The following is a 27,728-nucleotide window of genomic DNA, read 5'->3' as shown; positions in this document are numbered from 1 at the left end:
ACAAGTATGTGAAGGGAGGGTGTCGAGAGGATGGGACCAGTCTCTTTTCAGTGGTGCCGAGCGACAGGACGCGAGGCAACGGGCACAAACTGAAACACAGACAGTTCCATCTGAACATGAGGAAAAACTTTTTCACTGTGAGGGTGACAGAGCACTGGAACAGGTTGCCCMGAGAGGYKGTGGAGTCTCCTTCYYTGGAGATATTCAAAAGCCGTCTGGACAGGGTCCTGTGCAATGTGCTCTAGGTGACGCTGCTTGAGCAGGGGGGTTGGACAAGATGATCTCCAGAGGTCCCTTCCAACCTCAGCTGTTCTGTGATTCTGTGTGACTTTCCTTTGCAAATGGAACACARTTCAAAATCAAGCCTGAAAAAAAGTATGTTTCTCTTCTTCTGTCAGAGCTGAAAATAACAGGGAAATTGATTTGAAAGGTAGCAATAATTTATTTTTCTCTTCACAGTTAAAATAGCAGAGCCACTGAGTAAGAATATTCCTTTTGTGTTTAGGACTATTTTGAGGGAAACATGGTTTTTAGATAATATTCATGTAGTCCTTTCTTCCGCTGAAAGTGCACTCAAATTTCCATTGTCCTTGGTTTGCAAGATAAYCTTAGGACAATTGCAGCTTGTTCCATTTGGTTTGGTGTAGTTTGAGGCTCTTCCCAAGTAACGATTATTCAGGTGCCTGAAGCAAAATGCCGTTTCATTCTTTTCTGGTTTGGTTTTTCACTTTAACTGTCTCTTACAAGGTTTTATCATATGATCTGAAATGTTTTAAATCTATGTTATTTTCTAAATGTTTGCTTCTGTTGCTAATAGTGTATTAAAGACATCTACCAAATCTGTCCTGCCTCCATTTACAAACATACCTAAGTTTCCCTTTAATCAAATTGCAYGCTTCATTAAAGCTGTATGAAATATATACTTTAGCATTGGACAGGAACTGATTTCCTTTTTTCTCATACAGCTCTTAAAGATAAATCAGGTGTTTCAGAAATTTTTGCTCCATGGCCTCCCTCTTTAATGCAGATAGACTTAAAGGTGAATTCTGAGTCTAAAACCAATGTTGTGATAATGTCTGTTAGAATAGTTGGGTAGACTTTGAAGAGCTAACAACAGGCATCTAGAGGCACAGCTGTTATGAAATTCAGAGAAGCTCTTTTCTTCTTCAGTGGAATGATWTTTTGATATCTGGTAAATTATCGATGGTGACTGCTTCCCTCATGTAGAAAACATTTGTGTAAATGCAGCTGTTTGAATAAGGAATTAAATCTTTAAATTACATTATAACTGTAATTAGGGAGAAAGGGATGTATTCTAGTATAAGTAAGTATTTAAGCAGATATGAGTGACTCATCAATTGGCAATATCAGAGATGAGATAAACTGCCCTTTTTTGTCRACTGATTATTAGTATGTGGCTGTGATACTTCACAGTAACCCTRTAAGATCCAGAAAATGGAACTCCAAAAAAAAATAGAATATGTTAAATCATACATAAACTGACAATTTTTATTGGCCACAAGGACCTTTGTCTTCTGAAGTTTTATAAGATTTATGCTCTGTAAAAGCCAGTAAACAGAGCATCTGTTATACTGCCTTCATAAGAAAAATCTTTTTCACCACAGTAGATTCAGCATCTGAAGTATAAATGTCTCTATAAGCCCTTTTCTTTCTAATATTTGTTTGCTTATAAGTTGCTTCAAAGTAAGTTGCAAGCTCTGTGATGCAGGGACTGCTTCTCTGTGGCTTTTTGAAAAGTGTCCCTTGATATAGTGGGTCATTGGCTACAGTAATATAATTGAGTGACTATATAATGCATAGATTAATACATAATATGTTTTATTATAAGAGACAGTATATAAATTCACGGTGAATTGTCAGGTTTCAACCTAGTAAATTGAGTTTAATTCAGAAGTGGCATAAAAAACTATGTATTCACTATTCTCCCTCGGTTGTTTTGTCTGGGGATATGTTTTCTTCCATCTGCCTAAAAAGCAGCAGTTCCTTCAAGTAGTCTGAAAGATATCAGTTTCTAACTAGCAGAAAGCCATGAAAAAATAAAGAATAATCAACAGGAAGTATTTTCTCCAGTAAAATGTCTTAAGAGGCCGTATCAAAACTGTAATGTTGTCCTTACTAAGAAGTAGTATGTAGCACAAAAAAAACCCCAAAACATGTTGTAATGTTATAAGCTCTCAAAATTGTCATCTGAGTGTATATGTCCAACTTGTGGCTAGGAGCTTTTATTTAGCATGATCTTTAACAAATCAGGAGTTGGGTATAGGTTAGAAAAGTTTATAAATAGTGGTATCATATTGGAAGCAAAGGAATTCAGATATGGGCAGTAACACATCAACTTTATGTACAAGTTGTTAGAGCTACTAGATGAGAAGTGGTCTGATGTAACAGGTAAAAGTGACATTTCTCTTGAAAGATGTCCAAAAGATGTATTTTAAACAGTAAATTAAAGTATATTGCATTTGCAAGCACTTTTAGGTAGGTGAGTGTAGGAATAGCAGTAACGCAGATGGGATTGGGATTTGTTTCTGACAACTCTAACTTGCTTCCGTAGCAGAGTGATAGGCCTTGTGGCTGAGGGAAATGCAATAGATGTCATATGTTCAATGTTAGTAAGGTCTTTGATTGAATGCTGTTTTCAGAAGTAGTATAGGAAAACATGGTCTAGAGGAAACTATGGTGTTAAGCTCCCTAAATCTTGAAAAGGGACAGGATTAAAAACTCTTTAGCATTTTCCTTAAACTAGTTTTAGCTGGCTCTCCAGTCAGTGTGCTGACCTCAGTGCATCTCATTCAATCATCTCATCATTCCTAGGCATTGTCTTGGAAGTTTATAACATTTCAGTAAGGATTGTGCATTCCACTCTGGAAACCAGGCATAGTTTGGGAATTTGAGTATTGCAATACTTAAATTGTAAATCTAACACAGATGTTAAAGACCTCTTGTAAACCAGAAGACTTCATTACCTGCTCTAAGTGACTCCCTTTGGCAAGATTCTACATTTAAAAGAGACATCTCCATAAAAGATGCTTACAATCTACAGATGCTTACACCATTCACACATCGCATTAGTGCCTTTTATTGCCTGAAATGCTCTCTTTGGGTCTTGGGTTAGAAGAAAGGTAACCTCTTTAAAATCTCCACGAGGGAATTTCATGTAGTGTCAGCCTCATCGTTCTGTGTGTTCGTATATCGTATTAAGATAATAATTTGATCATTTGAATCTGTTTGACTTAATTGTGATTTCAGTTTGATCACTGTTATTGCATCTTCAATTAGCTTGCTGATGTTGTAGTAAATTATTCACTTCCTTAAGTTTGTATTTGCTTGCTTATCATGTTTAGAAAAATCCAAACCAAACTGTTAGAATTGGATTATTCTGTCAAATTATAATAAGAAACATAAAGTGGAAGGTATAAGAAACCTTGAGAAGAATTTTGCAGATAAGTGAGTATATCCTTTCAGTGTTGTATTTTTCTGTGTTTACCATTTCTTTTGGGTGTAGTGCTGAAGTTTCTTTAGATAGTCCATCAGCTCTTGAAGGGAGCATTGAAAATCCATGGGTTTGGAAGATTTTACTTCTGGTATTTAAATATTTTATATAAATGTAGACTGTGTCCTTTAGTAATTCTCACAGTCTCTGTTTCGTCAAGAATGTCTTTTGTCTCTGATTTATCAAGAATTTCTAGTAGGAAACTCTGAATTCTTTCAACACATTGTGTTCAAGGTCATTATGAGGCAAAATAATTCCCTTTTCCCACTTCATTTATGCATTTTTAGGAACATATTTTACAGATTTACCTTAAAATGAGTACATGATTGTTAAGAATTTTAATAGATTGTGCTTGTGCAGTGATGGAATGCTTCATGTGCTGGCCTACTGATTTGTCTCTTCCTTAACTCACAAAGATCATTTTTTGTAATGAAACAGTATTTGGAATGAAACAGACCACAGTCTGCTATGGTCCTTGATTTCTCTGCTAGGATTTTAGCAAAGCAGCTAAATTACATTTTTTTGTTTTGCTTAAAAATCTTTTTTTTCTTACTTTAAATGGCAAGAATACAGTTTTGTCAGTATGTAAATATGTATTTCAGCTCTCCCCCTCTTTCAGTAATAACTTGAATTAGACGTGTGTCAATTATGATATCCAAATATTGATTTAAAAGAGCTATTAAAGCAGTCCCAAGTCTGTCCACTTGAGGGCTATTTAGTGCAGTAATTATTCAAATGTATAATATTAAGTAATTAAGATGTACAGTATAGATGGTTTTTGCTTGTTAGCCTTGAACTTTGTTCATTAAACATGGAAGACCTCTTTTACCTAACACTGCTAGATTGTTTTCAGTATTTTTGCAATGCTGCTTATAAGTCGATAGCAGAACCCTCCTCCCCACCTGAACAGCAACATTTTCCAAAAGTCTTAATTTCCATTGGTGTCCCTAAGATGTTCCATGTCAGATGTAATGCCTCGATGCATGAACCACGGGGTGGTATCCCAAATATAATTTTTCCTACTTACTGTTTCATACCCACCCGTCAAGAAATTCCATTTATCTGCTTTTGTTTAATACCAGCTTATTGTATCTCTCTTCCATTATTGTCATAAGGATAACAATGTATTTGGATATGTTATCCTCCATGGAATACTAATGAAAAACATATTTTTGTATGTCTGAACTGATTGAACAATCTGCTGTATTTTAAACTCTGTTGCTATAGATTAACTTCCAGTTAATCAGAGTTCACTATTCCTAATGAATTATGATGGAAAAAGGCTCTTTTTTTTTTCTTGGAGCTTCAGATCACATATTTTGCGGTTGCGAGGCAAATTTAAGGAAGGCCTGAGGGATCACAGGCAGCCTTCATTATTGGCGCGTGACCGCTTTGTAGCCAACTGCACTGTTAATATCCAAGGAGATGTCTGCATTATGGTTTGTTTTCTTTCTTCTCATTTTTAATTTACCTTTGAGAGGCTATTTACAACACAGTTTGCGTGCAAAGACCTGTTTGTCTGTTAAAATTCAAGTTATGTACGGCATGTAAGAGATGCATTAATTTTTTAGTTGCTTCTTAAGGAAGCCAAGTTTTAAGTTGGCAAGACTGAGTGCAAGAGCCTTACTTCAGTGAATCCTAATAAACACAAGGGGTAGCATCAGGTTGCATGCCCCTTCAGCCAGCTGTCTTAGCAGCAGATAATTTTTCTTGCTAACATTTTTCTCTACTAGTAGAGACAATCATTTGTTTTGTATTAAAAAAGCTCAGAGATCCTTTCTACATGTAAATAGCAAAACTGCGTGCTCTTCTGCACCGACCAAAATAGAGGATCTTAATTAGCACCAGAAGAGGCTTTGTGTATGAGAGCTATATATATAAATAAAAATAAGAAGCTTTAAATAACTAGTCTTATTTGTCTACTTCTTCACAAAATACTTTGTCTATAAATACCATGACTGTGAATAGTAGATAGTTACATCAGAATTAAATTTTTTATTTAAAATATTTTTTAATCAAAAAGTAGGTTTTATCCTGATTATTGAGTAGATTTTCAAAGTGAATCTTAAAATTCTAAATTATCTTTTCTACAGATACTTAAAATTTTTGGTTTTTGGGGGGAGTCAAGTATCTAGGAAAACAAGTTACAATATGTTACTTACATGATGGAGAGTAGTAGATTCCTAAAGAACGCAAACATTTCAGTGCAAGAAATTTTGCATAGCAAAGCAAATGCTTTGCATCATGAGTCTTTATTCATGGGGAAAAAAATTTGTAGCATCTGATTCAGTTGTTTTCACTGATTTTTTTTCCTCCCCCTCCCTTCCCCCCCCCCTTTTCCTCGTACCCTGACTGAAAAGGAGAAACTTCATTTAAAGTTAAAATAAACTTTAATCAACTCGCCCTTCAAACATAATCTTGAAAAAGACAACTGCAACATCAGACATGATTTTTCAGCCTTTCTTTCATACTTACTGCTTTCCTCATGGAGATGTAATGCTAAATGCAGTGATCTTTTTGCAAAGGAGAATAGATGATAAAGCCCTCTTGTAGACAAAAATAATTTTGAGCTGTTTCATTAAACAATGAACATGTTTCTGTTTGTTGAGATTCACTTGACATTGGTTTTAGATTTTGTATGGGCTTACATATGTTTGAGAAGACAGTATTTGGATGAGTACTTTTCGAAATATTTCCCAGAGCCTTTGGGAAAGCTTTTATTCTTAACTCTGAATTGTGTCTTGCTTTGTGACATTTGTGTCTGGTTTTTAACTGTTACACTATTATGTAATTTTTTTGCCCTTTAAGGCTGAGTTTTTGCCCTTTAGTTTATATTTTTTGCCCAAAATATGTGTGTGTGTATATATAGTTGGGTAGTGTACACCTATCAACACTAGTATATGCTTTGTCACTGTTGAGCTACATGCTACATTGCAGTAACAAAAATGCATTGCGCTCACTCTCTCATTCACTCTCGCTCTCTCTCTCAATTTGCAACTACAGAAACTTTTTTTTCAGTATTAAAACTGGTCTCTGCCTTTGAGTAATTGGGTAACTTGACCTGCAGACTTGCATAGAAAGGGTATCTCTGGCATTCAGTACTCAAATACCCCCATAACCTCGAATTGCACTACATTATATTATAAGAATTCCATTGAAGAACACAATTTGGAAGTAAATAAATATAGAGGAAAAAGTATAAAAGTCTGTGGTAGAAAAGAAAGGTGAAAGCATAAGGAGGTTTCCGTATTTCTTCCTGGTCTCTATTCCTTGTTTCTCTCCGATTTCTATGTTCTCCTCAGCCAGATGGAAATGCTATCCAACTGTAAAAATAGTGTTCAGTTTCCTACATCTGAAAATTTTCTGTGTACTCCACAAGTTCAAGTCTGAGGAGGAAAAAAGTATTTTTTTATGGTCAAACAAAACTTTTTAGGTGGCTACTAATGCCATTATCTCTGGTACACAAAATTCCACTTCTGTCATGAATATGACAGCAAAAACTGAAGAATCCCACTAACAGGAAAATACCAAAAGATGAATGGATTGTTTCTGCCAGTGGTAGGATGCTATTAACACACAGTTTTTATTAATTTTTAGATTCAAACATTGCTCAACAGTAATGCGTGGTTTTAATGCATACGTTTCTGTGCTTTGGTTATCCTAAATTAAGCATTTGGTATGTGAACTCCTCTGTAAAGAATCAGAGTCCAAATGATAGTTATGTGTATTTAGCAAAGATCAGCTGGAAGTTAGCAGACGTGTTTTAGAGTAGGAACTATAATTAAGTTATTAGTTATTTCAAAGACATGCTTTTATTTAAAAAAATTAAAAGAAGASCTCTTAAAATTGACGTAAGTGAAAAAAACCTTCAGATCAATTTGCTTTTCTCTATATTTTCTTTTCAAAGGACTTACAAAACTAGATTCCTAGTGCATTGTTTCCCTAATATTATTTTCTTAGCTGCTTAAGCATGTTGTCTTCAATTCCTCTGTATGTGGCTGCCCCCACTCCCCAACCCTCCAAAGACCTTATTTCCTGCAAAGATGATGAAACATATTATTTCTGACTTTTATGGGAAATAAAGTGAACCGTGAATGATAACATGATCCTGATCTCTTCCAGCAATCCTGACTTGACCTCTGTGCAGTAGGCAGTGCAAGTGAACCAGCACGTATGCAGTAGAACAATATTTCTAAACACAGAGTTCTGGTGGCATTTTTTTTATCCTTGCAATGGCAGGGTTGCAGGAAGCACTGCTCTGTTCTCCCAGTGGTAGGTACGCGACGAGTATTCTCATTAGTTCAGGAAGAGCAGAAAACACGCTCGTCTCTGTGCTATTGGTTGAGTGAACTAGAGGATCCCACTGAAATGGGCCAACTTTTTTTAGTAATATTTTTATTGTAGTTTTTTATTACAACTCAAAGTGAGTTTTATCACTGACAAGTAGCTTGTGGCACTTTGGGAAATAAGGTTTCTCTAAGACATGAAACGCATAAAAACATGGATGAAGTGTAAAAAATGGAAATGGCAAAGTTGTTGAGGGAGATTGTAAGATATAGAAATTAAGGTATTTAATTTTATTTTTTGCTAGTGAATTTTGCTATCTGTAAAAATGTTCTTAAGGGACACAGAAATTCATTCTCTGTGGACACTTTAGATTATGCTACTAAAATGATTTAGAAATTCATTTTAAAGTGGCATTTTTATACATAAAAGTAAAAATGGAAGTCATACCTCCTGTTACTTTGCAGGATAAATGGTGGTAAGTTGATTATATTACATGTAGTCGGCAGCATACATAAAAGCAGATAGATGTCTTTTTAAAACTCAACAAATTCAGCTTTTCTCAAACTTAATGGTAACATTAAAAGGAATTTTGTGATTCTCAATTTTGGTCACATTTTTACTTTTTATGTTATAATAGGTGGAGTTCCTGCTGATGTTACTGTTTAGATAAGTTTTTGTAGAACTAGTTTGTTCCTGCTGTTTGAAAACATTGGCCTTGAAATGTGTGCAGGTACCTGATGGCAGATTGAGTGCTGGGTAAATGGCAGCGCAGGTCTGGCACAGCGGGGCTCGCCTTTAGACCTGGAGGAGGGCCCACGTTTCGCACCGTGGTGAGGCGTGTGCGGAATCACGTCGCCTTTATAGTAGAAATTGTTATGTTGTTCCACAGTCTGGAGGTCCAGAAAGTTGGGAAAGAGTAAATAGTGAAGAGATAGAAGCCACAAGAGAGAGAAGAAAAACCCTTTCTAGTAAAACTGTAGAAGAAAGCTTACATGATTTATGCTATAATTCAGGCAGAGCAAATGCTGCACAAATCACTATATACATGAGTCAGAATTCCCTCTATCTTTATTCATAACCGTCTTCAATCAGCTTCCAAAAAAGTATGATCAAATTTGTTATCAATATTAATTCAAATGTAAAATATGTTTATAAATTCAGATGAATGTATATTTATTTTGCTTTCAGCATGTAAGTAACTTGAAGAGTTCTTGTAAATGATGATTTATTTCAAGCTTTCATCCACCTCTGCCTAAATCTACAGTGGTAAATGACATAACTAGTACGAAACAGTTAGGAGTCAGACTGACGGACGGAGAGCAGCGACGACCACGCGACCGCGCGTGACGCCCTGCAGGGGTTTCTCGCTCCTGCCTCGCTGAGGGCCCCGTTCGACCCCTCCAGATGGTGCGTTGTTGTAATACCCCTTTGCTGCAACCTGTACCTGAGCCAGGTCGGTCAGAAAAAGCTTTGGTATTTCTGATCAGCACATGGTGGGTTTTTACCTGCTGTCCCTGACTCTCTATTTTTAGTGTCTGAGCTGCTTCTGAGAAGGGAGTAGTGATATATGAAGATGTTCTAAAACATTTCTATTCTGGAAGAAAATAAAATACAAAGGAAGGGGGATTTTGAAGAATTAAAGGACAGGGCTGTCTGACCTCTCTGCTCTTCCTGTGCTACCTGTGCCTGTGTCATGTGGATTTTTTTTGCTCATTTTTGTGGGTATGTACAAATGCCTGCCTGTATGTGAAGGGGCGGGCGTAGGTACGTGAACACATGTGCACTCTCGCACACATTTATCACTGTTTTGTTATCTTACAAATCTTACAAATCTTCAAGAAGATTAAATCTGTATTTTGAGTGACTTTTGTCTGAGAAATCATTGGTAGCCAGCATAGTTTATGAACTGCGGTGTGTATCTTCCTATAACCCCCCTTGCAACTGGGACTTTCAGAGTCTGGCCCAAAGTAAATTTCCACATACAAGAACTTTTGATCTTGTTTTTTATAGTTCTTAGTTGAGTCTACTGTAGCCTTCCTGTTATGAAATGTGACAGAATCCATGATCTAATCGTAGTATGTCAGTGGCTAGTGGGCGCTAGTTTGTTCAGCCATGACACCGCTTATTAGCTTTCTCTCATACGATCGCGGGCATTTACTTTCATTACAGCCTGTGAAGCTGCAGTGAAACGAAATCTCTGTCAAGTGTGATTGAATGTGCAGACACAGACCTGTCCAAAACCCAAAAGGATAAAACATTGATTTTCTCATTTAATACTGTTTTCTCCTTTCTAGAAAAAAAGGGTTGTTTTTGTCAGCGTAGTTGGCTATGTGATGGTACAGCAAATACAGTTCTTTGTCCAGTTCTCCCAGGGATCTGCAATTAATGTCACTGGTAACTGTGTTAGCCAGCACCTCTGCAAAGCAGTCTCAGTTAGTAAGTAAGGTGCCATACTAGTATTTTACCTCAGTGAACTCTTGAAATGGCATGTCCATACTGAAATGTGCCGTCCCCTGGACGAGTGGGTATTCAGTATTTGGAGGTACTTGGGAGTGCTGGATTACAAAGCACTGATATGATTTATATAAAACTTAACACTTAGAAGTGGTTTAGATGGGATTTTCTTTTGCAAATGACAGTTGTTGCCCATATTTCGTTCCTAGCATGTTCACAGCACACAGAATAGTGATCTTCCATTTATAATCTTATGAAATGCCACTTCTGAAGAATTTAATGGGCTGTTTAATACCAGTTTATGCCTCAGATCTCCTATGGGAATTTTACTTGTGGAATAACAACAGATATATTTGTTTTACTTGTGGAATAACAGCAGATGTATTTGTTTGAATATTTACATAGATATCCACAAAGAAATCCTTTGCTTTTTATGTATTTATGAACTTGTATGATTTTTTCTAATTTGTAGGAGGAAAAAGAAATGTTAAAATAGAAACCATTTATTCTGTGCCCTGTGCTTAATAAGTATTGACTGTTTATCATTTTAAGCTGAAGCATTAATGAGCATGCGCCTTGTTAACGCTGGACATTTTTGGATCCGATACCTTTTTTAGTGTTATTACTTTATTGCGCATAATGTATTGGACTCCTGAAATCATCTGAAGTTCAGATCTATGTTGCTTATAGGCAGAGGAAATGAATATATTGTGAGTTGGAGAGGAAAAAGAGCAATAAATATGTAGCAGTTAAGTTGTGAATATGAATCAGACAAGAAAATTACACCTAACATTTATCATGTGCATCTATGACATTAAGTGAAATTCCATCATGACAGATTTCAGTGAATTTCTTCATGATAAATGAATCTTCAAGAGAGAAAAAACTATGGAGAAATTTAGTATGTTGAGGAACAGCTTAAGGGAATTCAGTTGTTTTTTTTTGAAAGCGAGAGAGAGAGCGAGAGACAGAGCAAGCAATGTAATAGGGGTTATGAAGATATTTGTGCAAAGAAATGATGAGTAGGAAATCAAAACTAACCTTATCTGGAGAAGAAGGATGTTTTATAGACCAGATACAGGCAAGATCATGGAAAGGTTTATATGTGGGGACGTTCTCTTCAATTCGTAGTTTTTAGTTTGGTAATTTGTGTAACGTGTGGATGCAGAGACTTTAGATTTGGAGCCTTAGCCTATAAGTTCAAATATCTTCTATAAATTTCAGTGTGTTTTGTGTATTTAAGTGATCCAGACTATTCTGGATATCTTAACTAAAACATCTGAGGAACTGTAGCTTAAATCACAGTAACTGAATTTCAGCTACCTGTAATTGAAGTACCTTTTAGTGGGAACTCAGCTTCCCTCTGCTCATCCTTGCTAATAGCAAGGTTTTGATTTAACCTATATTTAGAACTTAACTAAATAAAGCAAACATGTTGCTCCTGAATACTTTGGAACCTGTTGAGTCACCATAAATGCAAAGCTATTTCAATTTTTTTGTTTTTCTGATGGTCTAATATTGCTAATGTGTATCAATAGTGTTGTAAGCTTTGTTCTCTCTGCAGTTGTAGTTGATTGTAGTTGAAGTATTAGGTACTAATTTCCATTTTTTCCCTTTTATCGGATGCTCTGATAAATACAGTTTAATTTGGTGCTATGAGTGGAGACCATGTATTTGAAAATCTCATGGATTGATTGGAACAGCAACTTTCAGTAATTCTTTAAAACAGATATTTCTGCAATTTCTGCTTTCTTCAAACTATAATCATTTACACTTCATATGTATCTGATCTTTTTTTCTCATTTGTTCACAAAATGAAGTTGTTTGCTCAACAAAATGAAACACATACAAATCTTGTCTTAAAAAAGACAGATATAAAGTGCAGCCCCACAGATAAACTTCTCTGTGTAAGCAAAGTTATTTTTATTGCTGGTTTGGTTATTAATATTGTTAGTTTTCCTCAGTGTATAGACTACCATGTTCATTTTGTCTAATGCAGGAGGCGTTAAAAGACAACAACAAAAAAAGGGAACTAGAGGAGAAAACTAGGAGAGCCAAGCTGGCAAAAGAGAAGGCTGAACGAGAGAAATTGGAGCGGCAGAAGAAGAAGCAGCAGTTGATTGATATGAACAAAGGTAAGGCATCATTTTTAGTAGAGAGATTTGTTAAAAGAAAAAAAAGTGGGGAATAACAGACCAAAGATTGTTCCAAATAAATACCAAAAATACTTACTGTTTGTTTTAAAAGCAAGGAAAAAAAAACTTCTTAAGTGAAAATTTTCTGTTTTGTTTTAGCCTACCTGATCTTGCAATTCTGCATCTGTCACCTGATATATGTAATGTTCCCTTCAAGGCATTTTGTTGTGAATTATTGGCTTGTTTTCATTTGTTGCAGTTAATTGATTTTTTTATATGGATTTACTTCCAAGAAAAAGTATCTTTCTTGTTTTGTTGTTAATTCCATTCTGTAAACATTTTTATAATCAAGATAGTGTGTCAATTAATGTTCTTCTTTTTGAGCTTGGAGGCTCCATATTATAATGGATGTTGTCCCAACAGTACTATTACAAGCTGGAAAATCTGGTTCAGCTCCACACCTAAGTACAGAGTGACATTTCAGCATAATAGAAAAGCAATGTGTCGAGTTTGTCAGCTGTGAGAACATTATATTGTGCATGAGGCCACCCTAAGAAAAGAATAAGAAAACCGGAGGAATCAGGTGGTCCCTAATATCAATGTTTTGCAGAGGTTGTAAAATATATGCTGTATTTTTCACCTATTGCACTCTAGAAGGTAAGGAGAGGTGATAAAACTATAAGTTAAATTATACAAGAGATGACTTTAGGCTGCATTTTTGTTTTATTTCCATTAGTTTGGAAAACTGTCCTTTTTGTCCGTTGAACAGTCTGACAGATACACTCATGGCAAGATACTGCGGGGGGGTTGGTTATGATGAACTTTACAGAAGATGTGGTGGTATATAAACTTTGTGTCAGGATGATGTTGCAGTAAACTGTATAGCTGTGACAAACTGACATAGTGTTATGCTGGAGATGGATAAAATATGAGGTAAGTTTTGAAATAACACTTCCTCTCAACGGCGTATGTGCGGTATCTAACAAATGTCAATTTATACAAGGATGAAAAACACTGGAGAAATACTAGGCCAGGCAGACAGACCCACTCCACCATGTAAGAGGATCACTGTGGAGGTGAACGCAGTCAGAGGCACGGAGGGGCCAGGTACTGTTCAGAMTCTCAGTCATTGGTAATGCAGTAGGACAGAAATATTGTCACCTAAAACTTGCAATATGTTTTGGTGTTGCATACTTTTAGAATGCTAATATTTCTGCCATATTAGCACATTTCCCGTCACTAGTGAAAGTCTTGTGTGTTGACAGCCAGCTCTTGAAGGATGTTAGCCAACCTCCCCTTGCTGCTTGGCAGCCGTGATCCTCTAYGATCTGTATTCCTGGCAGGCTTCACCCTCAGTCTTTGCTTTGAATGATGGTAGGCATAAAGTGGCCTCTACAGAGCTCTAGTGGAAACACATAGATCTAATGGAAGCACTTCAGAAAACCATTTCTTCCCCAGCTCCCTTGCATTATCCCTATGTACTGCGAAGAGGAAAGAGAATCCAAAGATGTCATGCTGTCGCCAGCATGCTTCCCCCCCCCCCTTTTTTTTGAACTTAGGGGGCATTCCTTGTTCTGCCTATGTGCTTCTCTGTGCATTACAACAGAAAGTACATATGACTCACAGTGCTTGACATAATCTGACATTTTCTCCAACATGAGTAGCTGACGCACATTCTGTGGTGCACTTTGAAGCCTCCTCTCCGCAGTTGATCTACACAGTTTTCCTCCATGCGGTTTTTTGCATCAATGCAGCTATTTACATTTGAACCATTAATTCATTTTTATTTATTTTTAACTCAAATTCTTATACTGACAAAAGCCCCAGCTATGTAGTTGTGCTACTATCGATATACCTGATAAAGGTATTGTCTACATAAACATTTGTTTGTCAGACTGAATCGTATTTACAATCATTTAGCAGCTTGTGCTGTTTTATCTGTATTGATATATATATACAAATGTCATCACTTTTTGCTCAGACATTTCACAATTTAAAATTGCTAAGAATGGGGAGCTATCTTTGGTTCCCAGCTGAATTTTTTTCTTACTCTGTGGTCATCTTTATATGTACTACTACTAATTATATTTTAAGAAATCAGAAAATATTCTCTCTTGTATTTGCTGATGGTGATAAGTTGTTTTTCCCAGTACCTTCATTCTTTGCATTCTGATTTTTAAAATAATTTATATTAATATACTCTAACTTGGATACAATGRTAGACAACAAATTATTTATGTAAAGTCTAGTAAAAATGTTTGTGTTTGTACAAGTGATTTTGTCACAAAGTCTCAGAGCTTTGCTATTCATTTTATTGATTTCTGTTGTTTTTAGAGAGACTTCTGTAGGGCTAGTTTTGAGGCTTTCTACAGTGGTACCACATATTCTATTATTTTTGGCTCTGCTTGAAGTGACAGTGACACTGCATGAAAATAGCATAGGTTCAGCAAGCAACTCTGGCTTTGGATAAATGACAAACTTAAATTTTACGTATTATAAAGATTCTTCTTATCAATTTCCATTTAAATATAAACAAAATATAATTACAAATTTAAACAGAAGATGCATAAAGAGGTGTTTTGTATATTTGTAAAAAYAATTCTATGAAAAAGATATCTAATGCAACTTTCTCTAGACCACTCTTCTCAGCATTTGACTAACTTTTTCTTTAATGTCTGTCACCTGATAGTTTTGAAAAGCTTTGTATTATGGACAGGCACTTTCCCTTGAGCGGGGTGAGAAGAATCTACAAATCCCTCTGTCACTCTTCCCCTTACCAATGTGTTTGAAGGCTACTGAGAGAGGTTAGTTTAAACTCCCACTGAAGGCAATGTCAGCTAGCATGTTTTACTAGCTGTTGGAAAGGATGAGAAGCCCACCTGGAGTTAAGATGGTCACTTAATATTCTCTGGTTAGGGGCAGTAGCTACCAGATTAAGGTTATACCTTTTCAAATTGCTGCAGCTCAGTCAGTGGGAGCGCATCTGTCTACRCCCTTGCATTTTTAGCAGGTGAGGAGTAGACCATGCTTGGTAGTATTGCGGACACTTCAATATGCTGATAGCCTGCTTTGCTTCTCATCAGGAAAGATCTTTTCTATCAACAGATATAACTGAAGTTTAATTTTGTAATCTGGTTCTCGGTCTGTTACTGAAACTGCAAACACGTGAATGACTGTACATTACCAAATGCACTGAAACTGTCATTTAAATAACTAATGTTTCTAAACCAGTGACACAAAATCAATCTAGTACTTCTAAAGTTTTTTTTTCCAGTGTTTAAACGGCTATATATTGAACTATACATTCCACAGATTACAACTGTATTGCCACGGCAGGAGGGTGGGGCGTGGGGTAGATCCATCCCTCCAGGATTCTAGGGCATTGATATTCAATTAATGGKTTTTTTTGCCAAGTTACTATTTTTCCTGGAAATACTCACTTCTTCATGCTTATTGCTGCTTATATAAATAGTTTGCAAATTTCTCTAAGCTAATATGACACAGAAGACTTAGAGAAAGCAGACAGATGTCCTCTCAAGCTGTCATTTTGACAAGGTGATTTTCACCCAAAGGGTGTTTTAACCTAACTCTGTTTCAGTTATTTCTCTAGCTATATCTTCAGGAATAAAATTCTAGTGCACGACCTTTCAAATCAGAGCAATAGGGTTCCTATGTTTTTTTCCAGCTTTTTAGGGTGTGRTTTTATGGTAAGCTGATTTTTTGCCGTTACCCAGTTATGCRGCTGCAATTTTTTTGTGGCCACCTGAAGAATCCAGATTAGAATTAATTGCTTTTCTGTTTCTTGGCATAATTAAGAGATCAGAAAACTGCAGTGTGGCCAGAGACAGGAACTGCCCTGTGCAATTCCTAGTTATAGAAAAACCTCAGAGTTGCCAATATTTTAAAGACCAGGTCACTCGATTTGCTGTTTACTGCTTTGTGGAGTGCCTAGCCTATTTGAAGTATCGTATAAATATGATTGGTGTCAACCAAACAACGTAAATCCTGCTAAATGTTCCTAAATGTGTAGGGTAAAGGAATATAAAGTTACAGAAAACCTCTCAACTCCATATCTGCTTTCAAGTGACTTAAACTGGATGACATTGTTGTGCAAGCTTGAGTAATTGTAACTCTTAAAATATGTCCATGTTTTCAAAATATCAATATTTACATAAAAAACAGTATCAGGCTGATTTTGACAGGTAAAAAAATCAACACATACCTTCCAAAAGAAATATTTACAGCAGGAACTTATCCAACACTTACACTCCTCTTCACCGCATGAAAGCTTGTAGTTACATAAGTGTGTGTGTGGTTTTTTTTTTATAAATAAGCACGTTAATACGTATGGAAAGGTTAACTCATTCCCAGTTAATCAAAAGTAAACRTTCAATGAGACTAAAATCTTTTGAGCCTGTGTTTTATTTTGAACTCAGTTCTATTGGAAGTTACTTCTTTAGTTGAAATTAATGAATTTATCTTAATTAGGGATATAGCTGTAGATGCACATGAGCTGTTTTTAGGTAGAAAGGAAAATGGAACAAAATAGTAGTATCTGTATAAAACTAGATGTTTGAAGACATTTTAAAAAATAGCAATTCAAAAAATTCTATTATCAAAATTGTTATGATTTGTTGAATTTGTCTGAGAGAGAAGTAAATTTTAATAGTGCCATGGAATTCTACTTTTATTTTCATTAATTTATTTTTGGGGATTAGTTTTAAACTGTTCTTAATGAAAGTGTGTATTTCATGTATAGCTGATTTTAAACTACAGCTGAAAACAACTTATAGTGGGACCTGCTGTTTCATACTAAAACCTCCCATTTTTTAAAATTCTAATTAGTGCTGTCTTCCCCTTTGTGTAGTAACTGACTGTCTCACACTTTGATTTAGGAATCTGTGATGCAGTCAAAGCCATGACARGACCTGCTGGCAACTCTTTTACTCGGCTACTTCCAGCCAGTCCCACTGTGGCTCTTCAGCTGCCCCCCCTCAGCTGCAGCTGCAGCCCTAGGGAATATTTGCTCCTTTCTGGCATTCTCCTCACTCTGCTATTATTTAAGCATCTGCTTACTGTGTCTCCTGCACTAGCAAGGTACTTTTGTATACCTGCTTTGCTGGTGAGGTATGGAGGCACAGAAAGTCTTAAGTGACTTACTCATACAAACAGAAATCCCAAATTTCATTCTAAATCATGAACCGTTCTTTCTTGTTACATGATAGAAATTCGGGGGTGGGGGGGGGAAGCTTGCATGTCGTCTTTTCTTCAGCACTTACTAGCTCTATGGAAAGAGAACATTCTTTATGGCTGTTCTTCAGCAGTTTCCTATTTTTTGAGGGCTGTGGCAGCCTGGGCTATAGTTATGCATTTATACCTAGTCTTTCGTGACTTTTGTCTGATTTAACATCTGCAAAATTCTTGCCACATTGCTTCCATGTGCATATGTGAACAAGAGAGGGGAAAAAACTGAAGACAGCTTTCTGGGAGCTGAAAAGCGTGTTACAGCAATTCTGATGCAAATGCTATTTAATCAGAAACCGTTTTGCTCTTCATTATATCTGATTACCATGGCAATTAAGATCACCTTTTAACTACCAGTATGAGGATAAAAGCTAGAATGAGCTTCCTCAGTCCCAATTAGTATTGAATTAATTGTTTTGAAGACATATTAACATTCTCCCCTAATGCAGATGAAGATAATGGAAATGAAGTTCTTTGCTAGTGGCTGATGGATATTCCTGCTTTTCTTTTTCAAATATTCTTGTATAAGTCATGCCATTTATTCAAGCAGTGCATATACCCAGACTAGTGTCAACGGTAATTCTATTGAACTGTTACACTTGCATTGACTGTTGCAGGATACAAATCAAGAAGGTCATTTTTGCTACAGTTTTCTAATGACACTGTTCCTTTCTAATTGTTATGTCCTTCTTGTATGTCCTTTAGTATAAACAAAAATCCATACTAAATTTATTATGAGAAGCATATGATTTTGAAATGTTAGCATCTTAGCCTTACTACTTTGAGTTTATATGTTGACCAGTGGTTGCATAGGATATCTGGAGTAATATAACATGAGCATATTTGCATTCTACAAATTGTTAGTTTGTGATGCTGGATGCCAATGAGATAAATGTTAGAATTCATTTTGAAAGTCATGCTTTTCATGTCAATGGACTGTTTTGAGTATGCTGCACTTGTCCTAAAACGTAGTGTTCACAGAGAAAAATCAGATGGAGATTTACATTATGCTTAAATGCGATCATCTATAGAACCAGGGTGAAATTCGATTTTAGTCATCTTCAAAGCAATTTTGCATGATTTCCCCCAAATTTTTAAGCTTCATTTWTGTCTTTGTTTGAAGACATCTTGAAAATGGGAAAAGGAGAAAGGAATGAAAATTACTATAAATGTTTTTATTAATATGGGTCAAAACCAGCTCAAGAGAGATGCAAATAGATATGAGCATTGAGTGGAAGATAAAAAGAAATTAGATATTAAAATTTAATCTCACCTTTAAAAAAATTTGTAATGGAAAATTTCTTTATGAATACTGCATGTGGTACCCTGCAAGCAAACTGAAGAAATTACATGAGGTAATTTTTCAGAGAAAAAATAAAATGATTACACTCAGTGAAATTAGAGCTCTGGAATATTTACAGGTACAGAAAGAGAGAACAACTGAATACTTTTCTCTCAAAAATAGGCTTCTTGGTGACTGTTTAAACAGTAACAAGTGTTAACTTCTAGTGTAGTTTTCTAGCAAATTCAACTTTGCTTTTACATGGATAAATTATTATTATTTCAAAATGTGTTTATCATTGTTACTCTTAAAGATACCTGGGCTATTTTTTATTTCAATTGCTAGGTAACATATAGTCATGTAGAACTTTAAGTTTAAAAAGAATTTCTGAAATAATTAAATTAGTTGATCAGCTAGCTATTTCTYGAATGTAAGTTTTGTCCAGGAATTGGATGACAAGGAGGAGAATTGCACATAGAAGTGCTGTGAAGTAGAAGTTTTATTTGACTGTAATGGGAGGTGATGATTAAATTCTGTCTCAATGGAAAGATTTTTTTTTTCTGTAGTTATAGAATATAATTTCCAATAGGACTGTTAAGATACTGTTTTCACAAGTGTGTTTTCTGAAATTATTTAGGAGAGAATACCATGTTGATGAGCCTCTTTGTACTGCAAGCTTACTATCAAAWATCAAAAAAGGGTTTTTTTAACAGTAGTATACATAAAGCTAGCTTAATGAATTCAGTAATGTTCATTTGTCAATATATATYATAATGAATCTTCACTAATAATAAATTTCCATATAAAGTGCTATATTTTCCAGATAAAGTGCTAAGAGTTTTAAGCTTCTCACAAATGTTAGTGTAATGTTGCACCCCAATACAATCATAGTAGTTAAAGATAATTTAAAAGACTGATGATGAGGCAGTGTATACTCCTAAGGAAAAGTTCTGTAAGACCCCAAAGGACATTTGTTTTAATGATAAAAGCCTATTTCTTTCTCTCAAATGTAGATATCCAATTAAATTAACTCTACTTTATGGCATTGATTTCAGTGGTACTTTGTTAGTATTTGTTGTGTAATCAGACTTTCTACTTTAAATTGCTGGTAATTGCTAAGCTGTGTAATCCACTGGGAGAAGGTTTAAAAAAATTCTGAACATACTGCATTTGATCTTTTAGAAGTGCAGTATAAACATAGGCTCTACTTTGTTTATAATTTTGTATCCAGATTAGATACACTTTTGTAAAAAGCAGAAAGTTGAAATATGTTTTTTTTTTAAATTGCAGGATGGGCAATAAACATAAAAGTGCAAGTTTGCAAGTCTAGAATTCAGACTGCAAAGCTGTAGAGACGTTATTCAGTGTCATATTCAATAAGGTGAAAGGCATTATATAGTAACATTTGTCTTCGGTSTACAGACTATGCTATATAGTTCTTGTGAAACTGTACCACATAAAAGATGACTTGCATGAGAGCAATCAAAAGCTAAAACCAACAGATCTCTTTAGACAATGAAGTAACATAGTAGTGAGAAACAATCAACTAGAAACTTTGTATAAGAGTCACATAAACAATAGTTGCTCTCTACCAGTATAACCAGACGTGTAACTGTATTGATAGGGACATTTATATTCAAGGTCATTGGCTGGGCTCTAGATTATGAGTTRGTTCTAAAACTATGCAATGATTTCTAATATCTTCTGTATCTTTTGTAAGCATAAAATCTATAATAATTATTGTTGTGAGTGAAGTTTTCCGTAGCGACGTTTGGGCTAGTCAGGTAGATTTCAAGTAAATCTTGACATCATAGGGTCAACAGTAAGTTTCTTGTTGGAAACATCTCAGGCTACCCATGTTAAATGCTGGTAAGTCTTAATGTCRGCATATATTCAGATCCAGTATTTGTCCAATCTGACTTCAGGAYGGTTAATAATCATGGAAAACCACATAGGTTTCTTCAGAGCCACTTTTGAATCCATGTGGAAAGGATTCAACCAAATGAACAAGTTACAGCTCAACAGCTGCTGTGGTACTTTTCTCTAGATATGTTCTAATATATATATACATACATACATACACACACACACACACACAAACAAAGAAATTAATACTAAGAAATTTAGTTCAGCAGTGTAGCCTGGACTAATTGCTTCCTTTTCTGAGAGTAAATGTGTGATAAAGTCTAGATGCACTGACTGGGCTGTCAGGAACCAGCCAAAAATTCTGGAAGCTGCCTGATGACAGATAAGTGATTCCCAACTAGACATGCTGTTGATTTTGCTCTAGAATAAAATATGTATGTCTCAAAGTTTTCTTTCTTGCAAACTCAGTAATAGCAACTGGTGAGCTGGAGGAATTCTCGTTTTGTTTTGTTTAGGAAGAAAGGCTTGCACAGAACAATTCCTCTCTGGCAAATATTGTGTCGTCTGTCACGTTGCCTTGRTAATTAGACCTCTTAGGAAGAAGTTGAGTTTTGCATATGATAGATCAACAGTGTAAAGACGTGAATGTTAAATGCCTAAAATGTAAGCAATTGTCTTGTGTTGTTGTTCTTAGAGAATAGCAACTTGRCAAACTGACAACACTTATTGTCTAGAAATATGTTTAGAAAAATTAATGTCAGTTTCAGACGACCTGAACTGAAAAATGGACAGTTACTTAGAGAGGAGACATTTTCTATATATAACATGTTCCTTTAGTCCTTCAGAGTTTGCTGGATTACTTTTTTGTCTTCATTGCTGCTTTCTGTGCATTCTTACATGGAGGAAAAAGTCTGTGGAGCACTTTTAATTTAAAGAGATCAGTAATAGAAAAATCCCAGCATCCCAAATAAATTTTTGATCAACATTGGCTGCTTCTGATTCTGGCACCGAAATCTGAAAATTTTCAAGACATCAATTAGTGTAAGATTGGCTACTGCTTATAGGATTGTCTGAGGACTTTGAATAATTTCAGTATAAATTGAATGAGTTCATTACTATAAATATTAAAGTAATATAGTAATATATATATATATCAACAAGAAAGTGTGAGAACTTTCCCCTGCACAAAACACAAAAATGTGTTTTCAAGACTCATTTCTTCCTGAAATATTGAAACAGTTGTTCAGCTATAAGCAGTTTTTAAAAGAAAATGATTTTCTAATGCTAAAGGGATTCGGGATTATGTGCTGTGTCTGAATATCTGCTGATCACCTAAATTAAAAGTTACCTAGTACTGTAACTGAAATCTAACCTTCAAACAGTAGAAGAACTTGATTGCAGTTGTATAATTGTTCAGGCATCTATTATATGGCCTTTTTTCTTTCATTCTGGAGTTGCACAATCTTTTCCTTCCCACATAGAGGCAAAGTCTTCCCATTTGTTACTAAGTAATCTGCCTTAAAGCCTATTTTTCTAAGTTTCATGAAAATCATCCTTGCAAGGGGCATAAGTCCCTTCAGAATAAGGCCGCAGAGATAATGCTGATGCATTTCAATTAGATACTTTCCTGCTGAAGTGGACCTTGACCATTGTGATGTTTTCAGGAAAGGAAAAAGCRAATGCGTTTCAAAAATTGCTTTTGATGGCCTGCCAGTACAACAAAGCACATTTTTCTCATTCTATTAACTTTACATAAGCCTGAGATCAGGTTATCGTAAACAATGAGCTTAATTGGTATGTGAGCAAGGGTTTGCCTTGTTTTGTAAACTGACACGAGGTACAGGTTCACTTATCAGTCATACAGTCCTAACTTGCTCTTCTTTAATTAAAAAGCAAATAATAGTCATGAAATTGTCTTCTACTACAAAATGATGAGGAAKACTGCTTCCTAAAGATATTTTTTATGCATGCAAAATGAATTTAGCAAATGAATAAAATGCAAATATGATATGAGAACACAAATACACACTTTCCAAAAGCTACTGAAAACTGACCTTTTTAAAAGAATATATTGCAATTAAAAATTCCTGTACTAATTATGAATAAAAAGTCATTTTTTAAGTTTATACAGGGCACTCATCTCAACCTTGGAAGAGCTGTGAAATGTTTCGGCCCTTTTGCTATTGAAATATAACTTGTTAAAAGTATTTAAAAGTTCAAAGCAGAACAGTGTAGTGCCAGATGTGAAGAAAAGAATGATTTTGAAACCACTCGCAGAAGAGGCAGGCAGGTAGTCAGAATGTATTACCTGAAGTGATATTTGGCCAGACTCTTTCAGTAAGGGCCCTAATTTATGAAAAATTCTCTGGGAATTTCCTATAAATTTTTGTCCAAATGACTGTGGAATGGTTATGGTTTTATTGGTTTAGATTAGTTTGCAACTAATATATTTGTTRTAATACATGTACAAGATGTTTTGCAAATGAACAAGATCATGTGGATATTGTCTTTACTAGAAAATGAAAGGCCACCACTAGAAGCTGTGAGCATTCCCTTAGCAGTCTTCACCTAGTCAGTGTGGACAAAGAAAAGTGAAGGCAGAAAAGTGCTCCAGAAATAAGAGAGTGTTCCCAGGTGTTCTCTGAGGGCTTCCCCCCCGAGCACTGGCTGTGAACCTGAACCCAAGAAACCAAATAGTTTGGAGGTGCATCATGTTTTGGATGCGTGGGATGAGCTGTAGTATGGTGGCCTCAAACAAAGTGGCATTTCTGTAGTCTGTTCTCCAAAATAATTAAAGTAACTTAAAAAGCCTGGGCTATTGTGTTCTCTCATTTTATCATCACTAGTCAAAAGTGCTACCCCAGTTATTATATTTCATTTAAAAAAAAGTCTTCTTTCCCCTGGAGCCTTAAAAAGCAGTCATCATGAAGGTCCTGAAAAATCTGTTAGAAGATGCCTATTCCTACCCTTTTGATAGGTGATGATATCCCGAAGGCTGAGGTAAAACTGTGTGTGATAGTGACCACAAAAAAGAGGCAAAATTTGTCAAGAAAAAAAATAAAACTTGTGAAATTATAATAGACGGAGCGTGTTACAGTCACTTAATTGACTTGCTTTATAGATGATCTTTTGTTTGTATAAAGATAGTAGTAATTGTTAAGATTTACAGTTTTACTTCCATATTCACCTGTGTACCACGGTAGGCTTTTATCTTTGTATTACACATGTGAAGAGTTTTCAGTGAACAGGATAACACCTGAATTTATTGTAAACTTATTTTTTTCCTCCTGTCCAACTTTGGGATCTAGTTCTTCCAATCTAAATCAGAAGCTTATGTTTCTGAATCAGTTGTCTAGTATGTGCTGAACAGTTTGAACAGGGAAAAGGAAGACTTTATTTAGAGCATGGACATATAGCTGACTTGCAACATTTGGAGACAATGCTTAAGAAAAGCTCTTCCAAATTTACTTTAAACCTCACTTAAAGTCTTCCTTTATATTTTGTGATAGAGTAAAAATGAAGTAAAAATACTTCACCAGGTTTTTTTAGAGAATTCAATATAACTGAATATTTTTCAAATTCTTTTGGAATTAGCTCGTAAGAAATGAGCTTGGCTTCTGTGAAATCGATATTCCTGTTCTTGAAGAAGGTTAGGACCTGATTTTAGGACACTTCAATATGCTTGTTTGAAGGAGAGTGAAACTAAAAGCTTCCATGAAGTTCAAAGCTAGCCACCAGCACAGAAGCAAGTCCAAGGATGCCTACTGTATCTGAGGCAATCCAAGAAGTTAAATGCAATTCCCATCCTTATGCCAACTGTGTAGTTCTCATTCATGATTCAGTTTACTTCCTAAACAGGGCACTACTGCATGTCTTCCCGTGTGATCTGTCAGCAGTAGTCTTTTCTTTTTAATTGCAAGAATGGTTTCAAAACCTTCATAGCCTAAAACAGACTAAACACATTTCCAATTCCAATAGGAAATTTAGCAGCAGTTACGGAAACTGTTTTCCAGGCTCAGTTATAGCTTCGATTGCTACTCAAACTAGAAGAACAAAGAATGATATTTTAGCTATATATTTTTACACCTTTAACTTTCATTCTGATGTTACAAGTTATATATAGGAAACAAAATTATTTTGCATTTAATRTAGGCAGGTATAGGTGTCAAGGTTGAGGTGTTAGGGGTTTTTTCTGAGATTCACATGAGATTTGTCAGGAAGCAATAAAGGAACAGAATATCGACAAAAAGGATGCTAAATATAATTCAAGAGCTGTATTTCATAAGTTGCTAGCAGTGATAGCAAATGGATAGCAAATATTTTATCTTCATCTCCATGGTTCCTCGTGTTGAAGCAGTTCCTTTGTTTCCAAGAAACTCTGAAGCAAAGAGAATGGCTGCAGGACCAGGTGAAGGATTGCATTTCTTCCTTGAAAAATATGATTAAAGTAAACATTCTTTGTCATTCTCAAACTTTTGTTTTCTACATTTGTAACACAGTCATCTCRGTCATTTTAGCATCATGCAGATTATTGCTCTCCTAAGTTGAGGAATCTTAATTGTATATATACTTCAGGTATAGTCACAATACAATGCAAGAGCAGGTTGTTTCAATTAATTATTTTTAGAAATCACTTTGCTGTGCTCCAGAGGTATATTAAATGTCAGCTTCATATAGTTTTTTGTGTTGGTTAAAAACCCTGAAATGCTTGATGAGTACTATCTCTGATCTGTGTGAACTGCTTGAACTGTTTTTACCCTAACTCTTGCACAGTGAGTACAAGCAACAGTGAGACRCGCAGAAAAGCAAAGCATCTTGTTGTCTTAATGTTTTCTGTCTTAATTAACTGTGGAAGAGAGAATTCCATGTAAGGAAAGTGACATTTAAAAAAGTTAAATGCACATACAAGGGGGAAGGAGACCCAGTTAGTGATGATAGGACTTGCCTAAAAGCATGCTTGAAACATTTAGTCCTTCATTCATTGATTTTGATCTTGATTTTCTATTTTATAAAGGACGGCTTAAGGAACTGTGTAGGAACACTCTGTCCTGAGATAATATAGCACAKGCAAAGGCACATTTAAATCAATTTTACTTTTATTTTTTTTAATGTTTATTTCCTGGCTTTGTTTCTATAAACATTTGCAAATGTAAAGTTAATATTGCCATTCCATTTCCATGTACTATTTGTTGATGCATAAAATATAAAGGAGAACAGCTTGAGTTGAGGACAGATTATCTATCTTTGGAAAAGTGAAATTTAAAAATAATATTCTGGAAATAGATTATATGCTTTGTTCCTGTCTGATGTTTACTTTCTTGCAGAGTACTTTAAATTAGAAATAAATAGCTAATGGATTGTAATGTTTTGAATTCAGTGTATTATATGAAGAAAAATTAAAACAGTCTAGTCTTACTTGATCACGTATTTTCTAATATATATTTGGTTTGATATATAGTCTAAACAGACAATTATTTGTCTTTTGGAAGGAAACTCTTCCTCATAAATTTAAAGGTCATATCTGCACTACAAGACATTTGAAAATAAAAGCACTTGCTCAAAAGTGCTAAGTGGGCTTAGTTTCCAATTACAGATATCCAGGAATTGTGTATTTTCTTTATTCTGTAACTCACACAGCAGCATAAGTGCCATTAATTGGCTGCTKCTTGCACTGTCATTCACCCTTTTGTCATTCACCAATTTTAAAGTTACCCCATCAAAAAGAAGCTGCAGATTGCTGCTTTAGGCTCAATGGTTTGAGCAGGTCGTGCGACTCCCCTCCCTGATCTCCCATGTGCTATATCACATAATTCCTTTCAGAATTCTTTTTGTATCATCCTTAATGTCTTTAGACTTTATCCCCCCAGTCTTATTTGGGAATATGTTCTAGAGCATCATTTTTGATGGCAAAGATGCTCCCTCTAACTCTCAGCCTAAATGTTTTCCTTTGCCAGTTTGTGGCTATTTGTTGCTGCACCAAAACTGCCTGTAAGCTTAAGTTGCCCTTTTTCTCTGTTTTCTCTCTTGGAAGGTAATCTCCTGCTATGCTTCGAATCACTCATCATGTGTCTTTTCAGTGATTGTTTCATGTAGCCTAAAGAAATCAGATTGCCTTAGGCACTTCTCATTTGAATCCCGTCCCCTAGTTATTATAAAGGCTTTTCCAGTTTTGATTCGTCTCCTGTGAATGCAGTGACCAAACTCGTATACCATGTCTTAAATCAAATCTTACTGGTGTTTCATAAAATTGCATTAGTCATTCTTGATTATTACTGTAAATAGAGAGTGTTCTGTGGCCCCCCGCCCCCATCATAACAGACTGATCGGAGTGGTCATTCTCCGCTGTTGCTTTGGTCWGCTCTTTACGCTGAAGTTGTCGGTCATTTCCTGATGAAGAACTCGTGGCTTGCACCTGAAGTTATGCATGACCATTTTATTACTGTTATTTTAATTTATTGTGTTATTCCAAGACTTATGCAAGTCCTGATCTTCTGAAAAGTTAATATTTCCCATTTGTATGTCATCTGTTAGTATGCCAAATTCTCTAATTAGAATATTAAATTAAGGAGAGGTTTGGGGAGATTTTCTGTTGTGAGCTCTCAAGTGTTAAAGCTTCCTTCCAACCTTTTGTTGTTACTCAGCCAGCTAGATCTCTTACTAATGACCATTTTTTCCAGCTTTCACTAATAATTTAATATGCCATTACATCAAATGCTGAAGACTAGATAAATGAGAGAGAACTTCTCTAGGCAAATAAAGTGCAATGTATCATATTACAGAAAGTATAAATTTAATCTATTGTCTCTGGAAGACCTAAAATGTTCTTCTAATCTCATATTCTGTTATCTTTCTGTGTCTAATTATTCTTTCTTCAAAAATTTGTCCTAAAGGCCTTGCATGCTACCAGGTGAACACTGTTACGCTTTTTCCCCCATATTTTTGTATTTTT

The 27,728-nt window shown here is 35.4% G+C and overlaps 1 protein-coding gene across 2 annotated transcripts in view; it reads left to right on the top strand.

Moving 5' to 3' along the window:
* Nucleotides 1–27,728, top strand: part of DIAPH2 (diaphanous related formin 2) — a 292,492-nt gene that overhangs the window by 183,997 nt on the left and 80,767 nt on the right. For both annotated transcript variants that reach the window (XM_026082669.1, XM_026082670.1), the window contains exon 26: nt 12,252–12,387. In XM_026082669.1, the coding sequence (XP_025938454.1) occupies nt 12,252–12,387 (136 nt within the window). The remainder of the gene's footprint in view (nt 1–12,251; nt 12,388–27,728) is intronic.

Source organism: Apteryx rowi, unplaced genomic scaffold (assembly GCF_003343035.1).
Source record: "Apteryx rowi isolate R43461 unplaced genomic scaffold, aptRow1 scaffold_59, whole genome shotgun sequence".
NCBI lineage: Eukaryota > Metazoa > Chordata > Aves > Apterygiformes > Apterygidae > Apteryx > Apteryx rowi.
This window is presented reverse-complemented; position numbering and strand designations above follow the sequence as displayed.